Raw genomic sequence first — 25,006 nt, 5'->3', positions numbered from 1 at the left:
ATTGTGACTCACTACGAAGGAAGGGAAATGAACATTACATTTTATTTTAATATGTTATGGACACATGACTTGAAAAAACTCTTTCTGAATAAAAAGCATAATATACGTGTTTAACTATTGGATAAAGTATACCAGAAAGGCGTTTCACAAGGTATTGCTATTGTGTTTGCTGTATTGCACGACTGTTAGCAATAGTTACTTCCCCACTGGCATTGCTTTGGCAGGTGGAAGGGGCAGATACAGCACAAAAGACCATGCAGAGAAGCAGGGAGGAGACACGGCACAGACAATGACCTCAGAGGAGATGCCTGCAGGAGCAGCACAAAGGACAATGGAAGGCAAGAGAGAGGGAGGGAGGCACATACATATCAATCACATCATATTTTTAAAGTGCGGCTTGTCACCCAAGAGGCTACTCAGAGGCTGGCTGATGGTCTCAGTTGAAAAGCCAGGTCTTGAGCACCTTCCTGGAGCCAGTCAGCAAGGGCAAGGTGCATAGGTGGAGGGGTAGGGTGCTCCAGGCTTTGGCAGCGAGATGGGAGAAGAAGTGCCCTCCGGCATGGCAGCAGCGAATGTATGGGGTCTGTGCAAGGGTGGGGTGTGTGGAGCAGAGATTCCTGGTTCCTGGGGGTCGGTGGAAGTGCAGACGGTGGTTCATATAGATGGGTCTTTGGTCGTGGAGGACCTCGTAGGCGTGTGTCAGGAACTTGAACTGGCATCTCTTCTGGAGCGGGAGCCAGTGGAGGTATTTCAGATGCTGGGTGTTGTGGGTACTCTTGGGCAGTTCTAGGATAAGTCTGGTGGCTGTGTTATGCATCGTCTGTAGTCTCTGTATGATTTCAGTGGTGGTGCTTGCATAGAGTGCATTGCCGTAGTCCAGTCTGCTGGTGATGAGGGCCTGTGTTACGGTCTTCCTGGTGTTGATGGGGAGCCACTTGAAGATTTTGTAGAGCATGTGGAAGCAGGCTGAGGAGACAGCATTGACCTGACATTTCATTGAGAATTCGCAGTCAACGATGATGCCGAGGTTGCGGGCGTGGTCTTTTGGCATGGGTCCGAGTTCTGGCAGCCACCAGGAGTTGTTCCAGAGGGCCGTGTGTTTGCCTAAGTTGAGGACTTCCATCTTGTCTGTGTTGAGCTCGAGGCAGTTCTCCTTTATCCAGACTGAGGCGTTCTTTATATAATTGTGGGAGTTTGTCTTTGTCGAGGTGGCGGTCGGCTGAGAGCGAAAGGACGAGCTGGGTGTTGTCGGCGTAGGAGATGGTACATAGAAAACGAAGGGCATGGATGAGGGGTGCTGGAGCATGGACAGCAAGCTGCCCATGTAGGGCAGGCAGACAGGAACAGTAAACTGTCAACAGTGGACTAGCGGGACGGGGCAGGGGCATGCAGATGGTGAACTGACGGCAAGCAGAAGGGGGGCAGAGGCAGCAATTTGGTCACGGAGTGTAGGCTGGCTTGGGCAGGGTCAGTACAATGGACCATGGAGGGCAGGTGGGAGGGGCAGGGGCATGCACATGGATTGTGGGGGCAGAGGTAGCAATCTGGTCACGGCGAGCAGGCTGGCAGGGGCAGCTCAATGGACCAAGGAAGGAAGCGAGAGGGGGCAGGGGCACGCACATGGAGGAAGGAGGGACATCAAGATGAAAAAAACAACAGTTAAAGTAACGTAATAGGCATTGAAAAAAGAAATTAAGTTATGTTAAAAACGCCCTAGAAATTCACTGAAAAAATACAAAGATTAAAAGGACGTTATAGTTAGATGGCAATGTCAGTGATAACATAACGTTTTAAACCATAAAACCCACTGAAATTTGCCAGGATTAGTTCAGCGAGCTAACTTTAACTTGCGCCCTTCACCATGCACTGCGTAAGACCTCACTTATTACATCACTCATGACATGTTCAATGACATCATAGATGACATCACTTATGACATCTCAAATTACATGATTCATGATGTTACTGATGACATTTCAGATGATATTAGTGATGTTATCAATGATGTCATAGAACGACATGAGTGATGTCATTTGTGAGGTTTTGTTTCTGCTCCCACCGGGAGGGAAAAAAGCTATGTTTTCTGCCGAGGAGAGCGGGGCAGGAAATTTGATTTATGTAGAGTGTCCTAGAATGGAGTGGGATAGAGTGTAGTGCCGTAGAATGGAGTAGCATAGAGTAGAGTATAGTGGCGTAAAGTGAAGCATAGTGGTGTGGAGTGGCTCAGAGTGTCGTAGAGAGGAGGAGCATGGAGTGTCATTGAGTTAAGTAGCGTGTCGTAGAGCAGAATGGCTAAGAGTGGAATAGAGGGTCATAGAATGGAGTGGCGTACAGTGAAGTGGAGCAGAGCTGAGTGGAACAGAGTCGAGTAGAGTGTCGTAGAGTGGAGTGGCGTGCAGTGACGTAGAGTAAAGTAAAGAGGAGTAGAGTGCCACAGAGTATAGTGACATAGAGTGAGTGAAGTGTCAGAGTGGAGTGGCTTGGATGCCGTAGAGTGGAATAGCGTAGTGTCGTAGAGCGTGATAGAGTGGAGTGCCGTAGAGTGTCTTAGAGTAGAGTGGTGCAGAATGGAGTAGAGTATAGTAGAGTGGAATGTCCTATAGTGGAGTGGAGTTGCCCAGAGTGGAGTAGAGTCTTATAAAGTGGAGTGTCACAGAGTGGAGTGACGTAGTGTGGAGCAAAGTGTAGTGGAGTGTAGGGGTGTGGAGTGTAGGTGCAGAGAGTGGAGTGGCATAGAGTGGAGTGGCATAGAGTAGAGAGTGGAGTAGCATGGAATGGCATAGAATGGAGTGACATTCCATGGCTTGGAGTAGAGAAGAGTAGAGGGGCCTTGAGTGGATCACCATAGAGTGAAAGTGGCGATGGGTGGTACAGGGTGGAGTAGAGTGTCAGAGTGGAGGAGCGTTGAGTGGCATAGAGTGTGGTGGAGTGGAGTGGCATAGACTGGAGTATGCATGATGTGATAGTGATCTCATTTTCAATTAAAATGACTTACCTTAGGGGAGACATACCGTTTTACTGATAAAACTATACAGCGCACAAACGATAATGGTGTGAAAATTGGCATCACCTAGACAATGGATTTGTTTGGATCGTATTTGTATTGTTTCTAAAGCGCAATAGACCCAAAAGCATCAATGCACTAATAACGAGAGAGAACAGAGTGAGACAGAGACAACCTGGAGCAGACAAAGACCCTCTTTCATACAACCCCAACTGAAGCCTAATCTGCAAAAAGCGATGTTTTGACTTGCTTGCAAAACAACAAATGTGGGCTTAGGCTCCGGATATGTTCAGGAAGGGAATTCCACAACCTGGCAGCTGCCACGGTAAAAGCACATTCCCCCGACCCAGCTTTCTTACATCGTGGAGCCGCCACCTTATAGCACCATGCTGATCTCAAAGGCTTCCCAGGAACATACCACTAGAGGGCTGTCCTACGATAACTTGATCCCTGCGAGTGGAGGGCTTTATGTGGAAGAGGTGTGGCGCAGCGGCCAGGGTGCCTGACTCCGGAACACGGGGTTCACGGCTTGATCCCCGGCGCCGGGTTAGCCGAGCACCATGTGACTCTGGGCAATAGCTTGCTTAATCTTCCCGAGGGCCCCCAGCGCCGGGACACCTCTTCGGAGGTAGCTATGTGCGCTTTACAAATGCTGGTATTTCATTTCATTTATATGCATGAAGCAAATCACTTAAAAAGATACCCGCTTCTTGAATGGTAGAGATCTCAATCCTTCTCTAACTGAGGAGTGTTTGGATACTCCGGGGACCAAGCGTGTGGCCGCATTCTGAATCATTTGGAGCTTATTTAACTAAAGTTGTTTGACGTTATGATACAGGGCATTACAGTAGTCTAAGCGGGAGGTGATAAGTGGAATGGCCACTGACACCCTGAGTTCTTTCGGGAGAAGAGGCAATATTTTCTTCAAAACTCCAATCATCCAGAATCAATAATTCACTGTTCTATTATCCTGGGTATCAAAAGTCAAGGTGTTATCATAAATCACCCACAGGTTTTTGGCCGCTGGAACAGGTAAAGTACCACAAGTTTCTGGCCATCAGCGGTGAGTCCAGATAGAGCTTTCAAATCCAAACCCCACAATCTTGGTTTTTCCCCATTCGTTTTGAGTCAGCTCTCCCTCATCTATCTGCTAATCCCCTGCATACAAGCACTAAACTTATCAGCTACCTCTTTCCAGTCATCAGAGATAGAAACAGTGATTTGGGTGTCATCCGCATAGGACAACACATGGAAACCGAAGGAGCACACCAGTTTTGCCGGGTGTGCAACATACAAGTTAAATAAAGTAGGGCTTAGGAATGACTCTTGGGGAACCCCATAAGAAAGCTGAAAGTGTGCAGCTCTGTTTAAAATATGTGTTTCCCCCACACTTCAGAATTTTTAAAAAAATGTGCTTCATTTGTGCTTTCTTAATTCTGATATATTCCAAAACATTTTTACAGTTTATTAACATGCATTTAAATTGTGTTGTGTGCTAGAAACAAAATATCATGCTACAGCCTTTCCTTCTCCTCACCCCCACTACCCAGCAAAATCGTCACATAAATTCTCTCACTTTGCAGTCAGAAAAAGAAAAGTAAACACCAGGCTCCCTGGAAGACAGAGCCTAACATTTGATCTCTGTCCTTGAATGCACAGCAAATGTGACAAGATAAAACAAACTTTGAAGGGCTTCTTATTGCTTATTAAGTTCTGAACTGCAGCATGGATATTTTGGGTGTGTTTCAGCACCCCCCTCTCCCCTAATTCCAGTGCCTATTGGCATGGGCGAGAAATTGAGGAAGAGGATTAAGTTATGCTATTGGTAAAGAGCACTGACCAAAATAAACAAGCTCATAGACAGAACACTGTTCCTCACAGGCGTGCAAGATTGATGAACTGGTAGTGGCAGATATGAGTAGAAACAGTCAAGCAGAAAGATAGGAGGCAGGAAACCTTTTCAAACAAATACTGCATGCTTAGTGTTTCTTGAACTAGCATTCAAAGAGAGACAACTGAAAACACATATACTCTTCTGAAGGGCTTCACGAAAAAGAAAAAAAGAGTTCCCAGAAAGCAAACACTCGTGGAAGAATACAGGGAACCAGTCGGAGATGTGGTAAACAGGCAATGCACAGAGACATGTTAGACAGCCTAACACAAATAAAGCCAGCAAATAGGAAGCAAGCAGATGTAAGTTACAAAACACTAAGCCAATTGTAAGCAAAGGACAGAATGCATTTCTAGGGAAGCTTTCAGAATGTCCCCAAGAAATTGCTCTCAACCAAACAGCTGCACTGTCTGGTATGCTTGGACCTAAAAGGATAAACATGAACGGCACACTCATGACATGGGGCCAGTTGGCAGCTATCCTTCCTGATCAAAGGGTTCTCTTAAATCAAGAGACGGGGCACATAAGCCAAATTAGGTCTGGGAAGCACCCTGGGAGTTGATAAACATGGATTGTCCTTACTGGAACCAGCAGGTTGCTCTGATTGGAGAGCATTCCCCCGACTGCGATGCGCAGAATCATGCCTGTACTCTCGTTCACTGGCATCGAGAGGTGCCAGACGCGGAAGACCTCTTCATGGTCTACGTGTAGCACGATATTACTGGCTTCACTCCTCACTGCGACCTGTAGAGATAAAAAGAGGACAATAAGAGTTTAACATTGTCCGACCCAAGCCCTCTGACAGGTTCAGCCTCCTCCGCTGACTTTTCTCTTGGGCCCTCCTTATAAGTGGGTCAGAATTCAGATTGAGCCGGTAATGGGAGTTCCCAGACAAATTGGAAATTCTTAAAGATACTTCATGTAAAGTTGTGGGCCGTAGGGCCACATACTATAGAAATAAAGGACACAGACATAGTCGCTATGGTACTTAGAACTGGCCACCAGCTTGTGCACTCGGGCCTTTTTTATTGGCAGGGTCACCTGACTGGTGATGCCTGTGTTGGATGGGTGTGGGGTGGTAGTTAAAGCCAGCCCTCTGGGAGTGGCTGGTAGAAACACTAGTATGTGTCCATCAGGACACTACCTTCCTCTCAAACTTTATTAAAAATAAAACAAGTCCAACCCATGGAAATAAAACAATACACACAAGACACCACTTAGTTTCTCCGCAGGACAGTGGTGGACAGGTGCAGCTGGAAGCACCTGGGCATCTCTGCAGGCGTCCATGGTTTAACCAGCTACCACTGGGCACAAACAATGTGTAGATGGAGTCCGGATTCTTTGACAGCATGTCAGTTGGGTCAATGTCCACTCATGCACTGATGGTCAGTCCTGCGTGCTCTTGCAGTGATGCGTTCGGTGTCAAACAGTTCAAACGTGGTGCATCAGGAGCGTAGAGCTTACTTCTGGGGCATCCTGACTCCATAAAGCAAGTCTCTTCAGGACTGGGATGGCGTCGACGATGCTTGGGACATCTTCCTCCAAATCTCCGGTATCTTGTTGGTGGAGCAGCTTCCAGACCATCTCACGTACCAGGATACCTTTGGCAGGAATGTCCTTAAGGCCCTTTTTTCTGGGTTACCACGGAACCGCAAGGACTGCGTTTGGGGTGCCTGGGGGCCGCTGCAGGATCGCAAACAGAATCCACAGCAAAGTCCTTTTTGCACCCACAAGGGTGGATGACTCATGGTCAGTTTGCTTACGCACAGGACCCAGGTGTAGGAGGGCTATCAGATAGTCTCTTGACACTTGGTCTATTACGTTTCCAGGAGCATCTTGTTGGTCTCTTGACGCTTTGCAGGTGTAAGGATCCACCCTGGTGGTGAGATGCTCCTTCATTGGATTGGGTGATGCACATAGTACTGATGGTGTAGCTGCCATTAGAAGACCTGGACGACAGATGGTGATGACTTGCATGGAGCAAGGGTGACTAGAGGGACTTTGCAGTCCCCTAGCTCGGTATCAATCCTGGTGCAGTTGCCATCTGCCTCAAGCATCCGATGCTTGGAAACTGACGGTCGCACTGCGAAGAGTCAGGTAGAGACCCGATTTGCGCTTGCTGGAGGCTTTCGTTTGGTTCTCCCACTGACCTGTCGCCAGGGACGTCGATCCACCTTTAGTGGCTAGCTTGTGTCTGCAGAGGCACTCTCGTTAGTGCCACGAGTCCTGTATCTCTTCATCCTGTGGTCTTGCGCTCTTGCTCATATGTGGTCGTCCGATCTTCCAGTGTGACTGGTCTGGTCACACGTTCTTCTTTCCTCTCCTTTTCAGTTCTTCACTATGTCGCATTGCACCTCGCTCTGTTCTTCTTGCTTGCAGGGTGATGTGCCAACCAGCCAATTACATGTCTTCTCTACAGATGCTGAAAGGTGGCATTAGGCCACGTGGCGCCAGTCCTGTTTGCACGGACCTCTCGCTGATCTTGTCCTGTCTATAGGACTGGGACTCTTCTCCTCTTCATGTTGCAGTGGTGGCAGCTTGCCACTAGGGGGCGTGCCTGTGATGGGCCGATGTGCAACACAGTCTTAAGGCAGTGTTGGGGACACTCTCTGAAGTCTTCGGGGCAGTGCTAGTGCAGTTGGGGTGTAGGTGATCCCCTTGCCGCATTCAGGCCCCGCTAAGCTTTTACTCCCCTCTTTTCCTCTGGGAAGCACTGGACATGTGCAGTATCTCTTTCGCGGGCGCACCTGGCAGGCACCCAGGCTCTTTTCGTAACATAAATCGTCTCTTTGAGGGTGCCCTGGGCTGGTTCCCTCTGCCTGTGTCTTTAGTCTTGCTGTGGCCACCAGCTGGGGGGAGGGGGGTATGTAGTACGCTTCTCCTTTGCCAAGGCTGCATGCGGTGACGGCCGGTCCCCAGCAGGGGGCGTGCACCTCTTTCATGGCCAGTTCAGCTACAGTCTCCGCAGCAACTCAACCCTCCCTCCTTCTAATGGGAGACCGGGTTAAAGTAGAGTGAAGCAGGGGAGGCAGTTGTGGTGCCTGCGCTGGATTGCCAAATGCCCTTGAGGAGCGGGCGATGCCAAAAAAGGTAGGTGATGACACCTTTTCTGCTTCAGTTCAGTTGCCTGTTGATTTTACTGTTCCTTGCCAGGCTTTGGAGTGAGTAGCCTTCCGAGTTCAGGCTGCGTGCAGATTGCAGTGTATAACTCCCGGGGTGAGGAATGCCTCCGAAGTACCTGTTCAGGACGGAGGCCGTACGCTGCTGGCCTTACACAGGTGACGCTCCCAGCAACTGGCGCTCCGTTTCCTACTCACTGTGTGGGACTGGGGAGCGCCCTGCATCCCGATAATGACAGGCTGTCTTTTTTTATGTTTGAATTGGGCAAGGGCGCCCTCTGGTGGCCGGCTGCGGCGCCGCATTCTGCAGTTCCCATTCACATGAATGAGCGCGTTGCTCGGAAAATTGTGTGCAGTTTCTTATTGGTGGCAGTAGGCGACAGCCCGGCGGCGCGCTGTGCTCCCCGGCTTTCCTTCACGGACTCAGCCTCCACGGCCGCATGCTACTTTGCACTCTGCTAGTCGTGCAAAGGGAGTGCAGCACTAGTTATGGGTGTTTTCCATTGCCCTGTCTTCCAACACCTCTCTGTGGTGAGGCACGAGCCCAGGGCCTATCGCTTGGACCAATTTCACCCACATCTATTCTGTGCTTGAGGGCATGGTGAAAGGGTGGGCGGGGCCTTTCTTCACGTGGTGCAGATCCGGTGCCCGGCGGCTAGCCTCATACCGGAGAGCCTGACCGGAGAGTCATCTCTAACCCTACCTTCTATTGAGTGCCGGTTGAAGCAGTGTATATTTGCATCGCCTTATTGTGAGGGCGCGCCTCTCTCCTCCTCACCCCGGGACAGATGGTGCCAGGCTGGGGCAGTTTGGGAGCACTTCACCAGGTAGGGGCGATGCCTGGGCCCAGGCATACCTTGATGGGCCACAAAGCAACTGTCCTTGGCGTCTAGCTGCTAGCGTTGCCGGTGTTTCTCCACGAACCTTACCAGATGTCCCCCCCTTACTGAGCATGGGGGCGGTAGCAGTTTGGGAGAGGAACTTAGTGCCAATATCCGCAACACTCACCATCCCCCATACAGCAATCTCTTAGCGAAATAACCAGACAAGACACCTACTTTGTGGAGAAAATTGCTGCAGGTTTATTAGCATTACAACAATGCCAAGATTGGTGGGTTAGCTTATGGGCGATCCTAAGGCAGGCAGCCCCTTGCCGCCTCACCTGATGAGCTAAATTACACCGTGGCCAATCCAATCGGTGTTAGTCAGATTTGAGGGAGGGGCGACCCCTCCCACCGGTGGACCGCCAGTCCACTCCCTTGCTCACGCCCCAGAGGGGGGCGGAGCCTTCCAGGCAACCCCCGGTTGCTCTGGATCACAACCGCCCGTAGGACTAACGGGGCGCCGTCGCTCCTCCAGGGTCCAACGCGAGGACCTCCCTGGGGATATTTGGCTTTAGCACCCTTCTTGTGCTCGTGGAGAGGGTACCCTTCTGTACCTTACAGCCTCTGGAGCGCCCTGTAACTCCGCCTGCAACACAAAAGAATACATTAGACAAAAACTCCTCCCGCCCACACCCTGTCTTAACGCCGGGTATGCGGTAGGGAGGGAAACGGCATATGGGGTAGTGGGTAAAGAGGGCGCCCAGTGGGCAGGGAAAGTTATATATACCTCACCCCCCGCCCCCTCTACCCGGAAGTGATGCTGCATACTGGAACCCTGAGTGTCCCAAACACTAGGAGGCTGCCTTCTGTACCTTCTTGTGGCGCTAAGGGCGGCCGCCCTCTTAGCGGGTCTCCTGCGTGGACCCCCGGCAGCCGGCATAGTGCCAATATCGGCAACACTCACCATCCCCCATAGAGCAATCTCTTAGCGAAATAACCAGACAAGACACCTTCTTTGTGGAGAAAATTGCTGCAGGTTTATTAGCATTACAACAATGCCAAGATTGCTGGGTTAGCTTACGGGCGATCCTAAGGCAGGCAGCCCCTTGCCGCCTGCCACCTGCCACCTGATGAGCCAAATTACACCGTGGCCAATCTAATCGGTGTTAGTCAGATTTGGGGGAGGGGCGACCCCTCCCCCCGGTGGACCGCCAGTCCACTCCCTTGCTCACGCCCCAGAGGGGGGCGGAGCCTTCCAGGCAACCCCCGGTTGCTCAGGTCCACAACCGCCCGTAGGACTAACGGGGCACCGTCGCTCCTCCAGGGTCCAACGCGAGGACCTCCCTGGGGATATTTGGCTTTAGCACCCTTCTTGTGCTCGTGCAGAGGGAACCCTTCTGTACCTTACAGCCTCTAGATCGCCCTGTAACTCCGCCACAGCTCTGGGTGTGACCACCGTCACCCCAGAGCCCCCCACCAAGATAGGCTTCCTTACTTACACCCTGCTGTCTCTAAGGCCTCCCCCAGATCAAGTAAGAACAGGTCCATACCCACTCTGGACAGGTGTACCCCATCTTCATCAAAACACCCTGTGGTCTTAGTGTGCAGTAACCCATGACGGAGGAAGGCAAACCCCCTTTCTCAGTAAATTTCCTCATGGCGCTGTTACCTTCCTGCGAGAGACCTCCATGGCATCCCAGGATTGTGCGCCCTGCCACACCCCGGGGCGTTATCTCAGGCCACCATATCTCACAGGTCCCCAGCTGGTTGCTCAACTTACACATGGTGACTGTAATGCTTGAAACAGTGCCTTTCTCCTCAGAGATGCCAGATTATTCGCTCCCAGGTGTATGGCCAGCAAACTAAGAGGAGGAATCCCCCCCCCCCCCCCAAGACTCTGCTGTAGCTTCTTCAGCAAGCTGGTCCAGCGCATGCCTGGGTATCTTAGCCAAATAATGTCTATTTTGTACAGTGAATTACGCATGGTGCGGTAAACTCTTTTGCATGAGGCTTCCTGGCCTCCCTTGACCGGGCTCCTTGCTTCACTAAGCAAGGGGTTTTTCTTGACCCCTATAACTCACATGTCCCTCGTGCCACCCATGAAGACGCACAAAAGGCCATATAACCAACCATTGATCCTGGCAAAATAAAGGAATGCTGGGTTGCTTAACACCCTTAATTGAGCACTGCACACCTTTCTGTACACTCCAGTTTGCACCTAAGCCTATTTACCTACATCCTGTTTGCTCTTCCAGCTGATACCCGGGCCTCTCCCCGGTCCAGCAAACACTTTTAGCAGGTGTAACCCCATCTTCTTCAAAACACCCTGTGAATTGGCATGGCAAACTCACATGCCTCCAATTGTAGCCTAACTTACACATGGAGGACTTCATCTCCGGCACAGATCCCTCTTCCTCAAGAGAGTCAAGTGGCTCGAGGCTAGTGAAGCCCTGTAGTAAACCATCCAAATAACTTGCCTGCCCTAGGAAAAGTAGGAGCACTAATACACTATCATCCAGAGTTCTCCCACAAGTGTACCCACACACTGAGGATCTTGCCCCCCTTCAAGGGCAACCGCTCCTACCCATCTGGCACACAGGGGTACCTTCGGTATACTCACAATTCGCCTGTACATAAAACGCTTAACCAGTCTTCCGGCCACTCCCCTGGGTGGCTTACGGTCGGGTGTACCTCTTAAAACCATGGGATTCCTATTGTCCCATCTGTAAGCTGTGATCCGCGGACAAGCCAGCCCTGACTGCTGTGGTTGCTGTCCCTATCCTAACTGAGTGACCAGCGCTTGCCTGACATATTTAAGCATGCCTACATTACCTGTACAACCTGAAAATCGAAAAGGGTCATGCCAAGTATTCTTGAGACATTGTAGCCCCTATGTGCTTTTACCGCTTGTTACCAGGGTGCCGGGGGAGTAAGTATATGCTGTGGATTTTAGGATGTAGAACATAAGAAAGCGATCTAAAGATGCGGAGTCACCTTGCTACTGTCCCCACCCTGGCGCGAGTAGTCCCTTGCCCAACTTCTGGTAATGAAAACCAGGAAGCAGACCAGTGGATGGTGAGAACGGAAGGACAGTCTGCCCCGAATCCAAACCCAGTCTGACTGCGGACTTTGATGGATGTTGTGTTGCCGTGCCGGTGCACCCACCCTGGTGTGGATCACCCAGCCCCCGGGTTGGACTATCGCTGGGATGCAGGAGAGGAAATATAGGATCTTTAATACACTTAGTCAGCCTGAGTCCTCCAACAAGTGTATCCCATACCTTGAGGACCCTGCCCCCCTCTAAGAGCAACCACTCCTACCCACCTGCATGGTCCAGCTAAGGGGCAGGCAGTTACCTACCCATAAGGGAAGTGTCCTGTGGTACCCACTGCTTATGCTGAGCGCCATCCCCATTACTGGGCACTTCATAACCTGGCCATTGCGCACTAGCCCCACACCTTCTGTCTGTGAATATAAGTGCTGGGATTCCAGGCTGCTGTCTCCTCCAAGCGCAGTCATTCTCCTAAAAATGTTCTGCCAGAGTGAAACCATGGCGCAGTCAAGTGGATGGAGGGGGCACAGTAAGACAAATAGACTAATGGGAATGCCAACGTTTCTTAATCCCTAGAAGCCTTTTAGTGCTCTACTACCCTGTTTCTCCAAGAATAATAACTGTGCATGGTACACCCCGTACAATTTTATCACACTCAAAGAGTGAAAGTTTTATCACACTCAAAGAGTGAAAGAATGAGCTAGCTACTCATGCACTGCACATCACAGGTGGGTTAGCAGCAGGCACATACCCTAGTGAGCTATCTCGTTTGGAAAGGATCTTTGACCTGGGGATACACCTCGAACTCTATGCCAACTGCAAGAACACCCTAAGAAATGTACTAGTATTCAAATGTGAGACCTATAGCTGTATATAGCTGCTACATAACATGGCCATAATGCGTGCTACCCGTTCCCTTCTGCCTGTGCATATAACTGCTGTGATTCCAGGCCGATATCCCTCCCTCGTGCAAGTCCTGCACTTCAAAACTTCTGTCAATGAGAAACCATACCACGGACCAGTATCTATGGTTGTTCGGGCAGGGAATGTTGTTTAACTGAAGCATCCTGTAACATGGCGAATACATGAATGGAGTCAATCTGGATTAAGGGATGGTTCGTAAGTGCCCCCATTGCAGTCACTGCACCTTGTGTGGGGAGACCCTTACACAGCCCATCCTGCTTACTTGCTGTAGTCCTATCCCAGGTAACCCTACCTGCTGACCAACAGTGACCCTTGGTGCTGAACCAACCATAGCTCTGGTTCCCTTTGTATCGCCCGGGATTCCTAGCCCTCCACAGGAAGTGTGAGAAATGGACGCACATGTATACTGAAGGTACTGGAGGATGTATGTAATTTGCAGTTCTTGTGCTATGCCGTGCCCTTACATAAACATGCATTAGATTCGTGCGCTGATTGCAGCAAGAAGCTATGCCCATGTAACTGCCCCTTGCCCCCCCGTAGAAATCTGGAAAGTGTGTATCACTATGCTTTATATTGGCAGGGGTGAAAATGATTGAGTCCCTCCCCCTGCAGTATACAAAACCAATTGACTATTCCAAGCCCCAACGGCTAAAAGCAAGGCATGGGCAGCGCGCACTAGTACTTTCAATATGGTCCGCCCTGCCCAAAGACTGGTGCAATTAGAAGCACGGGGCCTAGCAATGGGTTTCTTTTAGAACAGAAAACTGGCTACGCAAAGAACCATGGTTAGACCCTTAGATGTCGCTGCGGTGGGGAGTTTTGGTACACCAGACGGGCCATATACAAGAGACTAGTTAACATGCCAACTCCTAACCCAAACAATTGTGCAAGTGTGAATATTCAGACTATTCCAGGCCCCCAGTGCTAGAAGGATGGCGTGGGCAGCAGGCAATAGATTTAATGTACGTTGAATTAATAAATGTCCGATGCTGTGGTCATTTCTAAAACAGAGAGGCAGCGCCCTGAGAGGCAGGCTGTCACCATTGCCGGTATCGACAATAAGTGATGGTGCTGAGGACCGGAAACCACCCGGCCAATTACTGTGGGAAGAGGAGGTCACCCGCTGCAACACCTGCATTGCACAGCATTGCCTGGATCCACTGACCTGGGTGAGGAGCTGCCTCACCACTGATGTTTACGCCTTGCCACTGCCTGCGCAAGACCTTCCCTAACTCCTACCCATCACACCGCACCAGTGTGAAAGTTCAGACTGGTCGAGCCCCCCAAGCTTTAAGAATTATTAGGCTGGCAGGTGTTAGTTGTTATGAACCACGTTAATTGGGCGGTATGTCAAGCCCACCACAAGGCTCTTTTCCAATGCTGGGTGGTTTAAAATATAGCCTGTTCAGGGTCAGCAATGCTCCTAGCTGCCTTTACTTACCACCGACAGGTGGAAGGCGGAAACAATTTAGCGAACAAAGCAGAAGCACCCAGACTGCTGACCAAACCTGCGTACCAATAGTAATGGCGAAAGGGTCGTTGAACCGGAACATTATTACCTGAAATTCGGATAGAAATTGAAATTTGCATAGGCTTGTCCCGGGGACCCCACACAGCCGACTGCAGGCGCCCAGCCGGCAAAGCGGTCACTGTTCTACCACTAGCTTGCGCTTTGGGCCTCACCTGTGCAGTCTCTAAGCTGTATAACTAGTGAATCTGACTCTCAGAGTCACGTAACTTCCCACCCGTGCAGTGGTTGCTTTGCCGAGGGGGCTCCGCGGCACTGTGCCGCGTCTGCCAGCCAGGCGCCCTCAGTGGTTTGAAAAGACTAATTTTACACAAAGCTGTGTTAAATCGGCAGTTTTTCTTTTGCTTCTTTCCCCTTTAATCAGTGTTTACCATCATTCCTTTGAGCACTGATTGGTGCAATTAGTATAGCGCGAACGCGACCAGCTGGTATTGGAGCACTTTACATGAGTACCATTTACATTACACACAGTTTTTTATTTTATTTATTGGACAAGGGGAGAGCGAAGGATTTGCCCAGAATCACTGGTTTGCTTGCCCCCGCCGAGACTTGAACCAGAGCTGGAGCAGCACAGGTCCGGGAACGAGCGGGCTGCCACAGGTACAAGCCGGGAGGGGGGGGGGTGGGGGTGAGGGACCCATGTGACTCACTTTGCGACCCCAAACTCACTTACTTACTAATGCTCAGAGTATTAGTGGACTCCTTGGTGTCTCTCTCTAAAATGGGACCCGGCCCAAACAGGATCTGAGGCCACAACAATACAGCTACCAAGAGTTGCCAGGCGGGCCGTCAGAAAACCAATTAAACTACAAAGAGACAGGAGGAGCCTAAAAGCACTGCACCTGAACCAGTGTTGTGCCTGAAAATTACAATACTTTATTAGAACAGTTGCTAACCTCCCTGCTTATGAAAACATAAAAGAGGGGCACCTAACACCAAATTCACCAGCCCCTCGCTACAAGCCTGGTTTTACCCCTAGCAGCACTTTTCAAGCAGTAACCATTCTGTAATTTACAGTGGCGTGCCGACCCCCCACCCCCCTACTGCCGCCAACCCAAGGGGGTTTGGTGAACAATGCTTGCCTCTGCAAGATTGTGTTACCCCATGTGCGTACAGCCTCCTTTACACATAAGCAACTGCATTTCTATTCCTAGCTGAAAATAACTGACAGCAGTCGGACCAATGCATTCGGAGACTGAGAATGTAAACGTCTGTCGAACATTCCTCCTCACCTTTGCACGAGAGGAGAGCGGCGCAAACTCGCTGCCCGCCCCACATCTCCGCACATTCAACGCCCAGTCCTAGTCGACCGGTGCTAGCATGTGCTGCGGCATCGCTGAGAAAGTCCCCTAATTGTGACTTCTATACATAATTATCTGTTTGCTCCAGGCCCTCTGATACGCCACTGGAATTATGTGGCTGAGAGGGACAAATAATGCGGCTGGGTTGAGTAAATATGCACCAAGAAAAGGCAAATGATGTGGCATAATATGGCACATCTTGTAATTGTTCGTTCAAAAGCTTTATTTCAACAGTTAGTCATAAAAGCACAACAATACAACACATAACGCACAATAAATAAGGCATAATACAATACAGTTGCAAGATAAAATAATTATTAAATTCCATATACTGTCGGATATCTAAAAATTATTAAAAAAAGATATTACTGTAACAGCTGTTTCCTTGCAGTTCTTATCCTCCAAGCCCAACCCAAAAATGTAGCTAAACAGCAGGCGAAGAAGGGACGAGCGTCAGAGTGCAATATGCGTAAAGCTTCCAAGTATGATCTTGTGCCTAGGCTCCTACATAAAGGCTTCAGCCATCTCGACCTAGGCACAGAATAAGCATGGCACTCGAACAACAGATGAGCTATGGACTCGACCCTTAAATTACAAAAGGGACAGTAAGGGACGGTTTGGTATGGAGGTTTCCAGGTAGACGTAAAAAATCCTAGGAGAAGGACACCCACCCTGAATTTAAAGTATAATGCTCTATCGCCTGGGTTGGAGATTGCATCCAAATAAAGTTCTCTGAAAGGGATCTCCTTAACTAACAAAAACTGGGCGACAGATTTACAATGATTGGGGTTACACAACCTCTCATTATCCACCCAGAGCCAATAGATCTTCTTGAGCATTTGTTTTGAGGGTGCTGTTCTATTGACCCAAGCATCTCCTAAACCCAGGTCATAGAGAAGTCGCTTAACCTCCCTGAGCCAGATTACCTTATACCAGCCGGATAAGGATAAGATTTCGCTGAGGGCATCTGCATAACTACTCAATTCAGGGACATTCCATATCCTGGCCCATAATAAAAGGGGACGTAGCCTAGCTTGCTCACTGATTGAGCGTGTGCCTGCATCTAACAGGAGAGGAATTGAAGGGGTACTGTGGGGTAACTTCATAAGGTCTTTATGAAAATTATTTTCGAGGTGTGTCAAAATGTCAACTCTTTGTATACCCCATAATTCCGCACCATACAGAGCTGCACTCACCACCCTTGCCCTATAAATATCAAGAAGTGCCCCAATAGGTTTTAAAGCTGAGGCACGTTGTTCCTTGAGCAGGGCCCCTGTGACCCTCTTGTGGGTCAAAAACACCTTTTGGTGGTGCGCCTTCCAGCTCATATTGGCACACAGACGGATACCTAGATAGTCAAATTCGTTGACTCTATCAAGGGGAACAGAGTCCAGGGAAGGAGGAACAGCCGCTTTCCTGGGAGGGTTAAGAACAAGGAACTTGGTCTTGCTTATGTTTATAGACAGGCCCTTTGTATCACAAAAGGCCTTAAAACTGGAAAGCAACTTTTGGATACCTGCTGGTGACTTTGAAATTAGGAGGGTATCATCCGCGAAAAGGAGCGTAGGTACTTTTCTGCCAGCTGTTGGAGCAGATGCTCCACCACTCCGGTAACATAAAGAGAAAACAGAGTGGGGGCAAGCACACATCCCTGGCGGACGCCCCTATCTACGGAGATACGAGGTGTTTTCTCCCCCTGGGTACCCCACCTAATCTGGGCAAAGTTGCTTTCATGGAACTTTATAAGCAAGGCCAACAAATAGGGCGGTAAACCCAACCTACCTAAGACATTCCACAATTGAACTCGTGGGACCAGGTCGAAGGCAGTTCGTAAGTCTATAAAGACTAAATACAAGCTGCCCCCACCCAGCACAACCACTTTCCAATATATCATTAGAAGGCGAAACGTCTGCTCGATGATACCCATCCCTGATCTAAAACCTGCCTGGGAGTCTGACAGAACCTGGTTTTCTTCAACCCACTGCAGGATCCTACCTAGTACCACTTTGCCCGCAACCTTTTGTGTAGAAGCAAGCAAGCTAATAGGACGATAATTAGCTGGGTCGTCCCGACAACCTTTTTTAAAAATAGGGACGACCTCAGCACCCCTCCATGAGTCAGGGAGAGAACCTCCCGACACAACCTCATTCAAAAGTGATGCAATTAACCTACTCCAGGATAATGGATATTTCTTCAGCAAGTCACCCGGGATTCCGTCCGGTCCGGCAGCCTTGTTAGAAACAATACAACTAATTGCCCTTGCAACTTCCTCAGTGCTGAAGGGGCAGGCATTAATGGAGATCTCAGCTGTTAAGCTGGCGAGGAGGCCCATGTTAGGATGGGGTACCCCACTTTGGACAGAGTAGAGTTTAGAGAAGTGGGCAAACCAAAGATCGCCAGGAATATTGCAGGTAAGCAGGGAATCAAAAGGTTTGTCCCTAGCTCTCAGCAGCTCCCAGAACCCCTTGGAGTCTTTCCTGGAGCTTGCCTCCACTAGATCCCACCAAAAACTATAATCATGGGCCTCCTTTGCCTCTGCCACAACTTTTTTATAGAGTTTCCTCGCCCATCTAATGTTGCCTGCATCCTTACTTTTCACTGCAGAAATAAGTTCCCCCTTTGCAACCCGACATTTAGAAGAATACCACTTGTTTCTTGCCCTAGGAGCACTTTTCGCAGAAACTTTCACGCTGGGTTGGGGTATAATAAACAAATCACTTAACAGCGCAATGGTTTCTGTGAATAATGATGAAACAGATTGGCTGGTGGTACCCAGGGCTTCAAGGCGCGTGCCCGATGCTGCCATAGTGGTCCCTGCCTGTGCCATCCTTTCCTCATCCGCTGCTACTTTAGCCCACTTTAGGCGCCTGCCACAGCGCGAAGGAGCAAGCTCATGGGAGGTTTTCCACTTGTAGGGGATCTCAGCTGTGTTCCCAGCCTGCCAGGGGGAAAACAATGTTAAGGAGAGAGGGTTGTGGTCGCTATCGCAAGACGCAATAACCTCCATATCATAATGGAGTGACCACAAATTATAATTCAACACAACATAATCTATTCTAGAAGTGTGTCCCATCCTGTTATAGGTGTGCGCACCCAAAGGATCCGATTTGGATCGACCATTGGTTGGTCTTAGGTCATATTCCATACAGAGTGCATTGATGTCTACCGTACTCTGGGACCATTTAGGGATCGGGTCTAGGGTCAGGGTGGGAATGCCTCTCCTTATATCCTCATCCCAGGTATCCAAAATATCCTCCCTGGCCAATGGCTCGAAACAGCAATTAAAGTCGCCTGCGAGAAGAATATAAGAATCAATACAGTAGGCGGATAAATCATTGCTTAATCCTGTGGAGGATAGAGTAGAAGACCCGCCCCTAGCCCCCCTTAAGTAGAGGTTAAAGACCTCCAGCTTCCTGCCCCCTGGGCATAGGATGGTTATCCTCTGAAGATCAGGAGAATGCGTAGGCTTTTGGGTTACACTTAAACCTAAAGCAATATTAACCCATATAAGAAGGCCACCCGACGGGCGGCCTTTACGTCCATATTGATGGGAAGCTGGAACAAAGTAGGTCGTAAAACCCACTCGATGCTTAGGTTCAAGGCACCACGTTTCCTGCAAAAGACAGATTTTATAAGGGTCCAAAAAGGCATTCCATTCAGGGATTTCAAAATTGCGGGCAAGCCCTGCTACATTCCAACTTATAATCTTTAGCAAAGGGACGTCAGGGGTAATCTCCCTTGGAGGGTTAACTACTGTGGCCAGAATAGACGCAGGTCCTACCCCCTCCGCAGTAGATCTATTTAGCCTAGGCAGTGGCTCAAACTGATGGTGATAGGGAGCTATTGCTACAGCAGTCAACCTCCTGGTTGATGAAACATTTTGGATTGGCGAAACATTCTGAGTTGGAGGCAAGGGGATCGTACAAGATGGATTCAATTGATCCCTTACTACTTGGGAGTCGGAAATACATGGTGTATACAAACTCTCCTCTATAGGTAAAACAGAAAACGTTCCCTCTAGACTAGGGGGGCTAACAACCGAAGGAACAGACACTACAAGAAAAGAGTTGTTGTGCCCCAAGACCTGTGATAAGGGGACCTGGGGAACCGGTTGGCATACGAGTCAATCTACCTCCTCAAGCCCAGCAAACCGATTCGAGGTGGAGAAACCATACCAATTTATACATGGATCTTGAAATTTTTTGGGATGGCTCCTCCAGTTATGGTGGTGTGCTACAGACCAGTCCTCTTCCCGTGTGTATCTAGGACGCGGTGGGTAAAAAAAGGGCAATGGCCTTGGTGTAACAAGACAACCTTCACCAGTAGGCCAGGAGCAGATGTGATGTGCCGTGTGAGGGTCCTCAAAGGTCACCACTATACAGTCCCCGGGACTAGATTTCTTTGAGGGGCCCACCCAGGGGTTCTGCGTACCATCAAGATTCTACTTCTCTGTCCAATAGGGATTGGTCTATTCACGTTAAGCCAATGGATTGTCTTGTTCTCCAGAGACTCATAGTTCTCATGAAGGCCACTTCCTAACTCGGGGACACCCGTCAGCACAACCACATGATCATTGGCCTCTGGAGGGAGATCAATGTAACCCCCTCTAAAGTTGTTCTTAGCAGGAGGGCTCCTAGATGAATGCAACGCCACTTCACTGGGAGGGGGACTACGCGGTGCACCAACATTGGATTTAGCTAATGGTTGAGGGATAGGACGCTTTAGAGCCTTAGGTATGGAGGCGGTGTTACTAGGATCCACACCCACAGTCCCTGATGTAGGAATCAAACGTGCAGTGGCAGGGACAGGAAGGGAGGTTTGCGGGACTTGAGGGGTTAAACCATGAGGAGGTGGCTCAACAGCAGGAAAACCCTGGTTTTCTAGACTTCTCAGGCCGAGAGTGGCCAGAGCAATAATGCTCTTTTCCATCTCGAGCAGATTATTCTCAATGCGTGAGAGTCTAAGATCGAGAGGGGTAAGAAGTTTTTTAAGGGTTTCCCAAACTAAACCTATGAATTCTCCTTCATTACTTTCCCCATTCTCCACATGTAGGCCCTCAACCTCTGACTCCGTGACCGTAGGGGCAGTCAAGGGAGCAGAGACTGGACCCTATTTAACTCCCACATGATGTGGTTGTTCCCTGGGCACACACCCTTCTATAGAATTTAAAACCGGAGCACTAGTCACATTCGGGTATTGTGCAACCACAATTTTGGCCTTCTTGCGACCGTATGCAGACCGAGAGGTGCATCTTTTTTTGGGTTGATAATTTTTACTAATAGAGCGCCTGGGTGGAAACATAGCAGGGGTAGAATTGTTAGAACTAACATCCTGCTTAAAAGGCGTATTAAGAGAATTCATTGCACTATCCTGAGTCAATGGCTCTAAAGTGGGGGGTAGTGTGGGGAGAACCGGGGTGTGATGAACGTCAACCTGTGTAACTACACAATGGGGGATAGCTGGGCGCACCGGGGTAACCGCAGTGGCTATATGGCCCAGGGAAGATTTTTTTGACAAATCAATTACCTGGGACAGTCTCCTTGCGGATGCGAGTTCCAGGGAAACTCGAGTCTGGAGTTTAGAAATCTCATAATCTATAGCTGTGTTAGTACGAGTAATAAAATCGTCCATAGGACCAATGATTGAGGGACCGCTATTTGCGGCCTTGCTCCGTGTTTGCCTTGTAGACATAGCTTGGCAACCACAACAACGGCAACCCCCTGACTAAACTGTGGGTATAAAATAATAACTAATTAACAAATAAGGAACGACAGAGCTGTTAAAATGATATAACAGAAAGGGTAGCCCCGACCTGAGCTCGCTGACCTCGAACGGCCTCAAACGGCCCGCTCTTTGCCCGGTCTTCGCCCCGGGCTGCGTCCCGCGCGCGTCCCGCTAACGCGTATGAGCGGGAAGCTTATAGCAGATGGGAGGTCTGAAAGGGGGCGGGGCCGGGAAGAGGAGGCAGGTGTGCTGGGTGAAGCGAGTGACAAGCACCCTGGTCCTCGCAGTCCCGGCTGTTAGAACCCCTCTGGCGGCCTCAGCAAGATCAGCACAGCGTCCCAGGCAAACAGGTAGGTCCGGTGGGGAGAGAGAACAAACTCCAAGGCGTCCCACAGTCAAGGGCAGCGAATGGCTCCCGCGAAGCGGGGGCCACGAGCAGTAATAAAGGAGATGGAGGCGGGGCCGGGAAGAGGAGGCAGGTGTGCTGGGTGAAGCGAGTGACAAGCACCCTGGTCCTCGCAGTCCCGGCTGTTAGAACCCCTCTGGCGGCCTCAGCAAGATCAGCACAGCGTCCCAGGCAAACAGGTAGGTCCGGTGGGGAGAGAGAACAAACTCCAAGGCGTCCCACAGTCAAGGGCAGCGAGTGGCTCCCGCGAAGCGGGGGCCGCGAGCAGTAATAAAGGAGATGGAGGCGGGGCCGGGAAGAGGAGGCAGGTGTGCTGGGTGAAGCGAGTGACAAGCACCCTGGTTCTCGCAGTCCCGGCTGTTAGAACCCCTCTGGCGGCCTCAGCAAGATCAGCACAGCGTCCCAGGCAAACAGGTAGGTCCGGTGGGGAGAGAGAACAAACTCCAAGGCGTCCCACAGTCAAGGGCAGCGAGTGGCTCCCGCGAAGCGGGGGCCGCGAGCAGTAATAAAGGAGATGGAGGCGGGGCCGGGAAGAGGAGGCAGGTGTGCTGGGTGAAGCGAGTGACAAGCACCCTGGTCCTCGCAGTCCCGGCTGTTAGAACCCCTCTGGCGGCCTCAGCAAGATCAGCACAGCGTCCCAGGCAAACAGGTAGGTCCGGTGGGGAGAGAGAACAAACTCCAAGGCGTCCCACAGTCAAGGGCAGCGAGTGGCTCCCGCGAAGCGGGGGCCGCGAGCAGTAATAAAGGAGATGGAGGCGGGGCCGGGAAGAGGAGGCAGGTGTGCTGGGTGAAGCGAGTGACAAGCACCCTGGTCCTCGCAGTCCCGGCTGTTAGAACCCCTCTGGCGGCCTCAGCAAGATCAGCACAGCGTCCCAGGCAAACAGGTAGGTCCGGTGGGGAGAGAGAACAAACTCCAAGGCGTCCCACAGTCAAGGGCAGCGAGTGCCTCCCGCGAAGCGGGGGCCGCGAGCAGTAATAAAGGAGATGGAGGCGGGGCCGGGAAGAGGAGGCAGGTGTGCTGGGTGAAGCGAGTGACAAGCACCCTGGTCCTCGCAGTCCCGGCTGTTAGAACCCCTCTGGCGGCCTCAGCAAGATCAGCACAGCGTCCCAGGCAAACAGGTAGGTCCGGTGGGGAGAGAGAACAAACTCCAAGGCGTCCCACAGTCAAGGGCAGCGAGTGGCAATTGTATTACTTCATTATTTTCACATTTTTATTAAACTTGGCAACACTGTCTGGGCATTGGTTGCACTTCATTAGTACCAGTTTAATACCTAAATACCGCAATAAGCTATAGAAAGGTGACCAGTCCAGCTTTGCAGGGCTTTCCACCGCTTGCCAACACGTGTCACTGCATTTTTTGTAACTTTTGAACTGCTTGGACTAGAAAAGAATTCCTTCTTTCGGAAATATGCAGATTATGCTCCTGATGATGGATTATGAGGCAAATGAGGCGAATCTATAATTATGCGAACATCTATTGGCTTTGTTAATTTTATGTTAATATGCTGAATATTCGTTTTATATGCCGCTTTCTCTGTTTCTTATTGAGGTTGGTGGGTGGCATTTAGGAGTCTGTTTTGCAGAAAATAAATCACGCTTATCAGCTGACCGGCTGTTTTACACAACTCGATGTCGCTGCTGTGCGCAGAGCCTGCACTTGCACTGGGGAAGAAGCTGCGGACCAGACGAGTCGGACAAGGGGCTGGGGGGAGGGGCCATCACTCAATGTCCCCCCCACCTCGGCAACAGCAGGCCTGCACGGGACTGTCTAAACCTCGAGGACGGCTCCACTGGGGGTCCAGCAGGGAGGTAAAGGCACTTAGTAAGGCCCGGTTTACTCTGTCCCCGCCAGGTGGGAGCAGCCGTGCACGCAACCGGTGAGCTACCCACCATCCCCCGCCCCACACGCAACAGTCCCGTTGTGTTCCTTCCCTTCGGAAGTGCAACCCCCACAAGAGGTAGGCAAAGGAAGACACAGGGTCAGGGGCCTGAAGGAGGCCTGCTGGTGGTGGCCGCAGCTCGCTATCCACCCCCCCACCACGCAGGTGAAAGCCCCGGCGACAAGCAGCAGTGGCCCTGGGGTCCAAGTCAGGCCAGCACCTGGAACTTCCCCTGGGCCTGAATTAAATTAAAAACCCACTCCCCAGTCACAGGGCACTACCAAGGGAGGGGTGCCGCTACCCTTTTCCCGGGAGCTGTTGCCCTCTCCCTCCCCATGGCAGACCAGACCACGGCAGGGGCCGGGCACGGCCGCCCAGCTTCGGGGGAGGGGGGAGGGAGGAACAGCACTCACCACAATTATGCACGGATCCGGGGGACACGTCCGAAACGGCATCGGGGTAGTGGGCAAAGAGGGCGCCCAGTGGGCAGGGAAAGGTATAAATACCTCACCCCCCGCCTCCTCTATCCCGGAAGTGACGCTGCATACTGGACCCCTGAGGGTCCCACTTCTTGTGGCACTAAGAGCGGCCGCCCTCTTAGCGGGTCTCCTGCGTGGACCCCGGTAGCCTGCAGGAGATGAACAATCTCCGTTCTCCCCTCTTTCCCAGCAGCAGAGGTGCAAGGTGGCACGGCATGTGGGGTCAGACCCCTCATCGCCAATGTAAGGGGTCAGACCCCTCGTTGCCAATGTAAAGTCGTGGGCCCTAGGCCCTAGACCCAGATGCTATAGAAATAAAGGACACACACACACTGTCAGTATGGTACTTGGAACTGACCACAAGTATGTGCGCTCGGACCTTTTTATTGGCTGTCAACTGACCGGTGGCACCTGTGTTGGATTGTTGGATAGGTGTGGGGTGGTAGTAAAAGCCAGCCCTCTGGGAGTGCTTGGTAGAAACACTAGTATGTGTCCAGCAGGACTCTACACAACATGTGCTAATTTTGCGTCGAGTTTTACACAGAGTGTTTCAGAGTACACATTTTCCAGGTCAAACTTTGCAGTTTTTATTCTCAGGAAAAGTCCCCGAATTGGGGAACTACCTGTGGAAATCAGTGCAGTAAGTTTTGCATCTCAGAATCCATTGGTAATTCTGGGACTGACACTACTGTGTGAAATTACAAATGCACTCATGATGAGAGCCTTAGAAAGAAGTTAAGTGTCAAGCGCACTGAAGTCTAAGCACTGGCTGAGACATTTCTTATATGAAGACTTTGTTAAATTACTATGTACCTTGAACATTTATTGTATATCTTGATAATCTAATAAAACTTTTGAAATAAAATAATAGTT

General features: G+C 50.5%; 1 protein-coding gene across 1 annotated transcript in view; it reads right to left on the bottom strand.

Moving 5' to 3' along the window:
- Positions 1-25,006, bottom strand: part of SHBG (sex hormone binding globulin) — a 161,132-nt gene that overhangs the window by 84,774 nt on the left and 51,352 nt on the right. Inside the window, exon 4 of the mRNA XM_085638077.1 lies at positions 5,478-5,639. Coding sequence (XP_085494203.1) covers positions 5,478-5,639 — 162 coding nt within the window. The remainder of the gene's footprint in view (positions 1-5,477; positions 5,640-25,006) is intronic.

This window comes from Triturus cristatus, chromosome 12, assembly GCF_964204655.1.
Source record: "Triturus cristatus chromosome 12, aTriCri1.1, whole genome shotgun sequence".
Classification (NCBI taxonomy): Eukaryota; Metazoa; Chordata; class Amphibia; order Caudata; family Salamandridae; genus Triturus; species Triturus cristatus.
The sequence above is the reverse complement of the archived record's forward strand: the minus strand, read 5'-3'. Positions and strand labels throughout refer to the sequence as shown.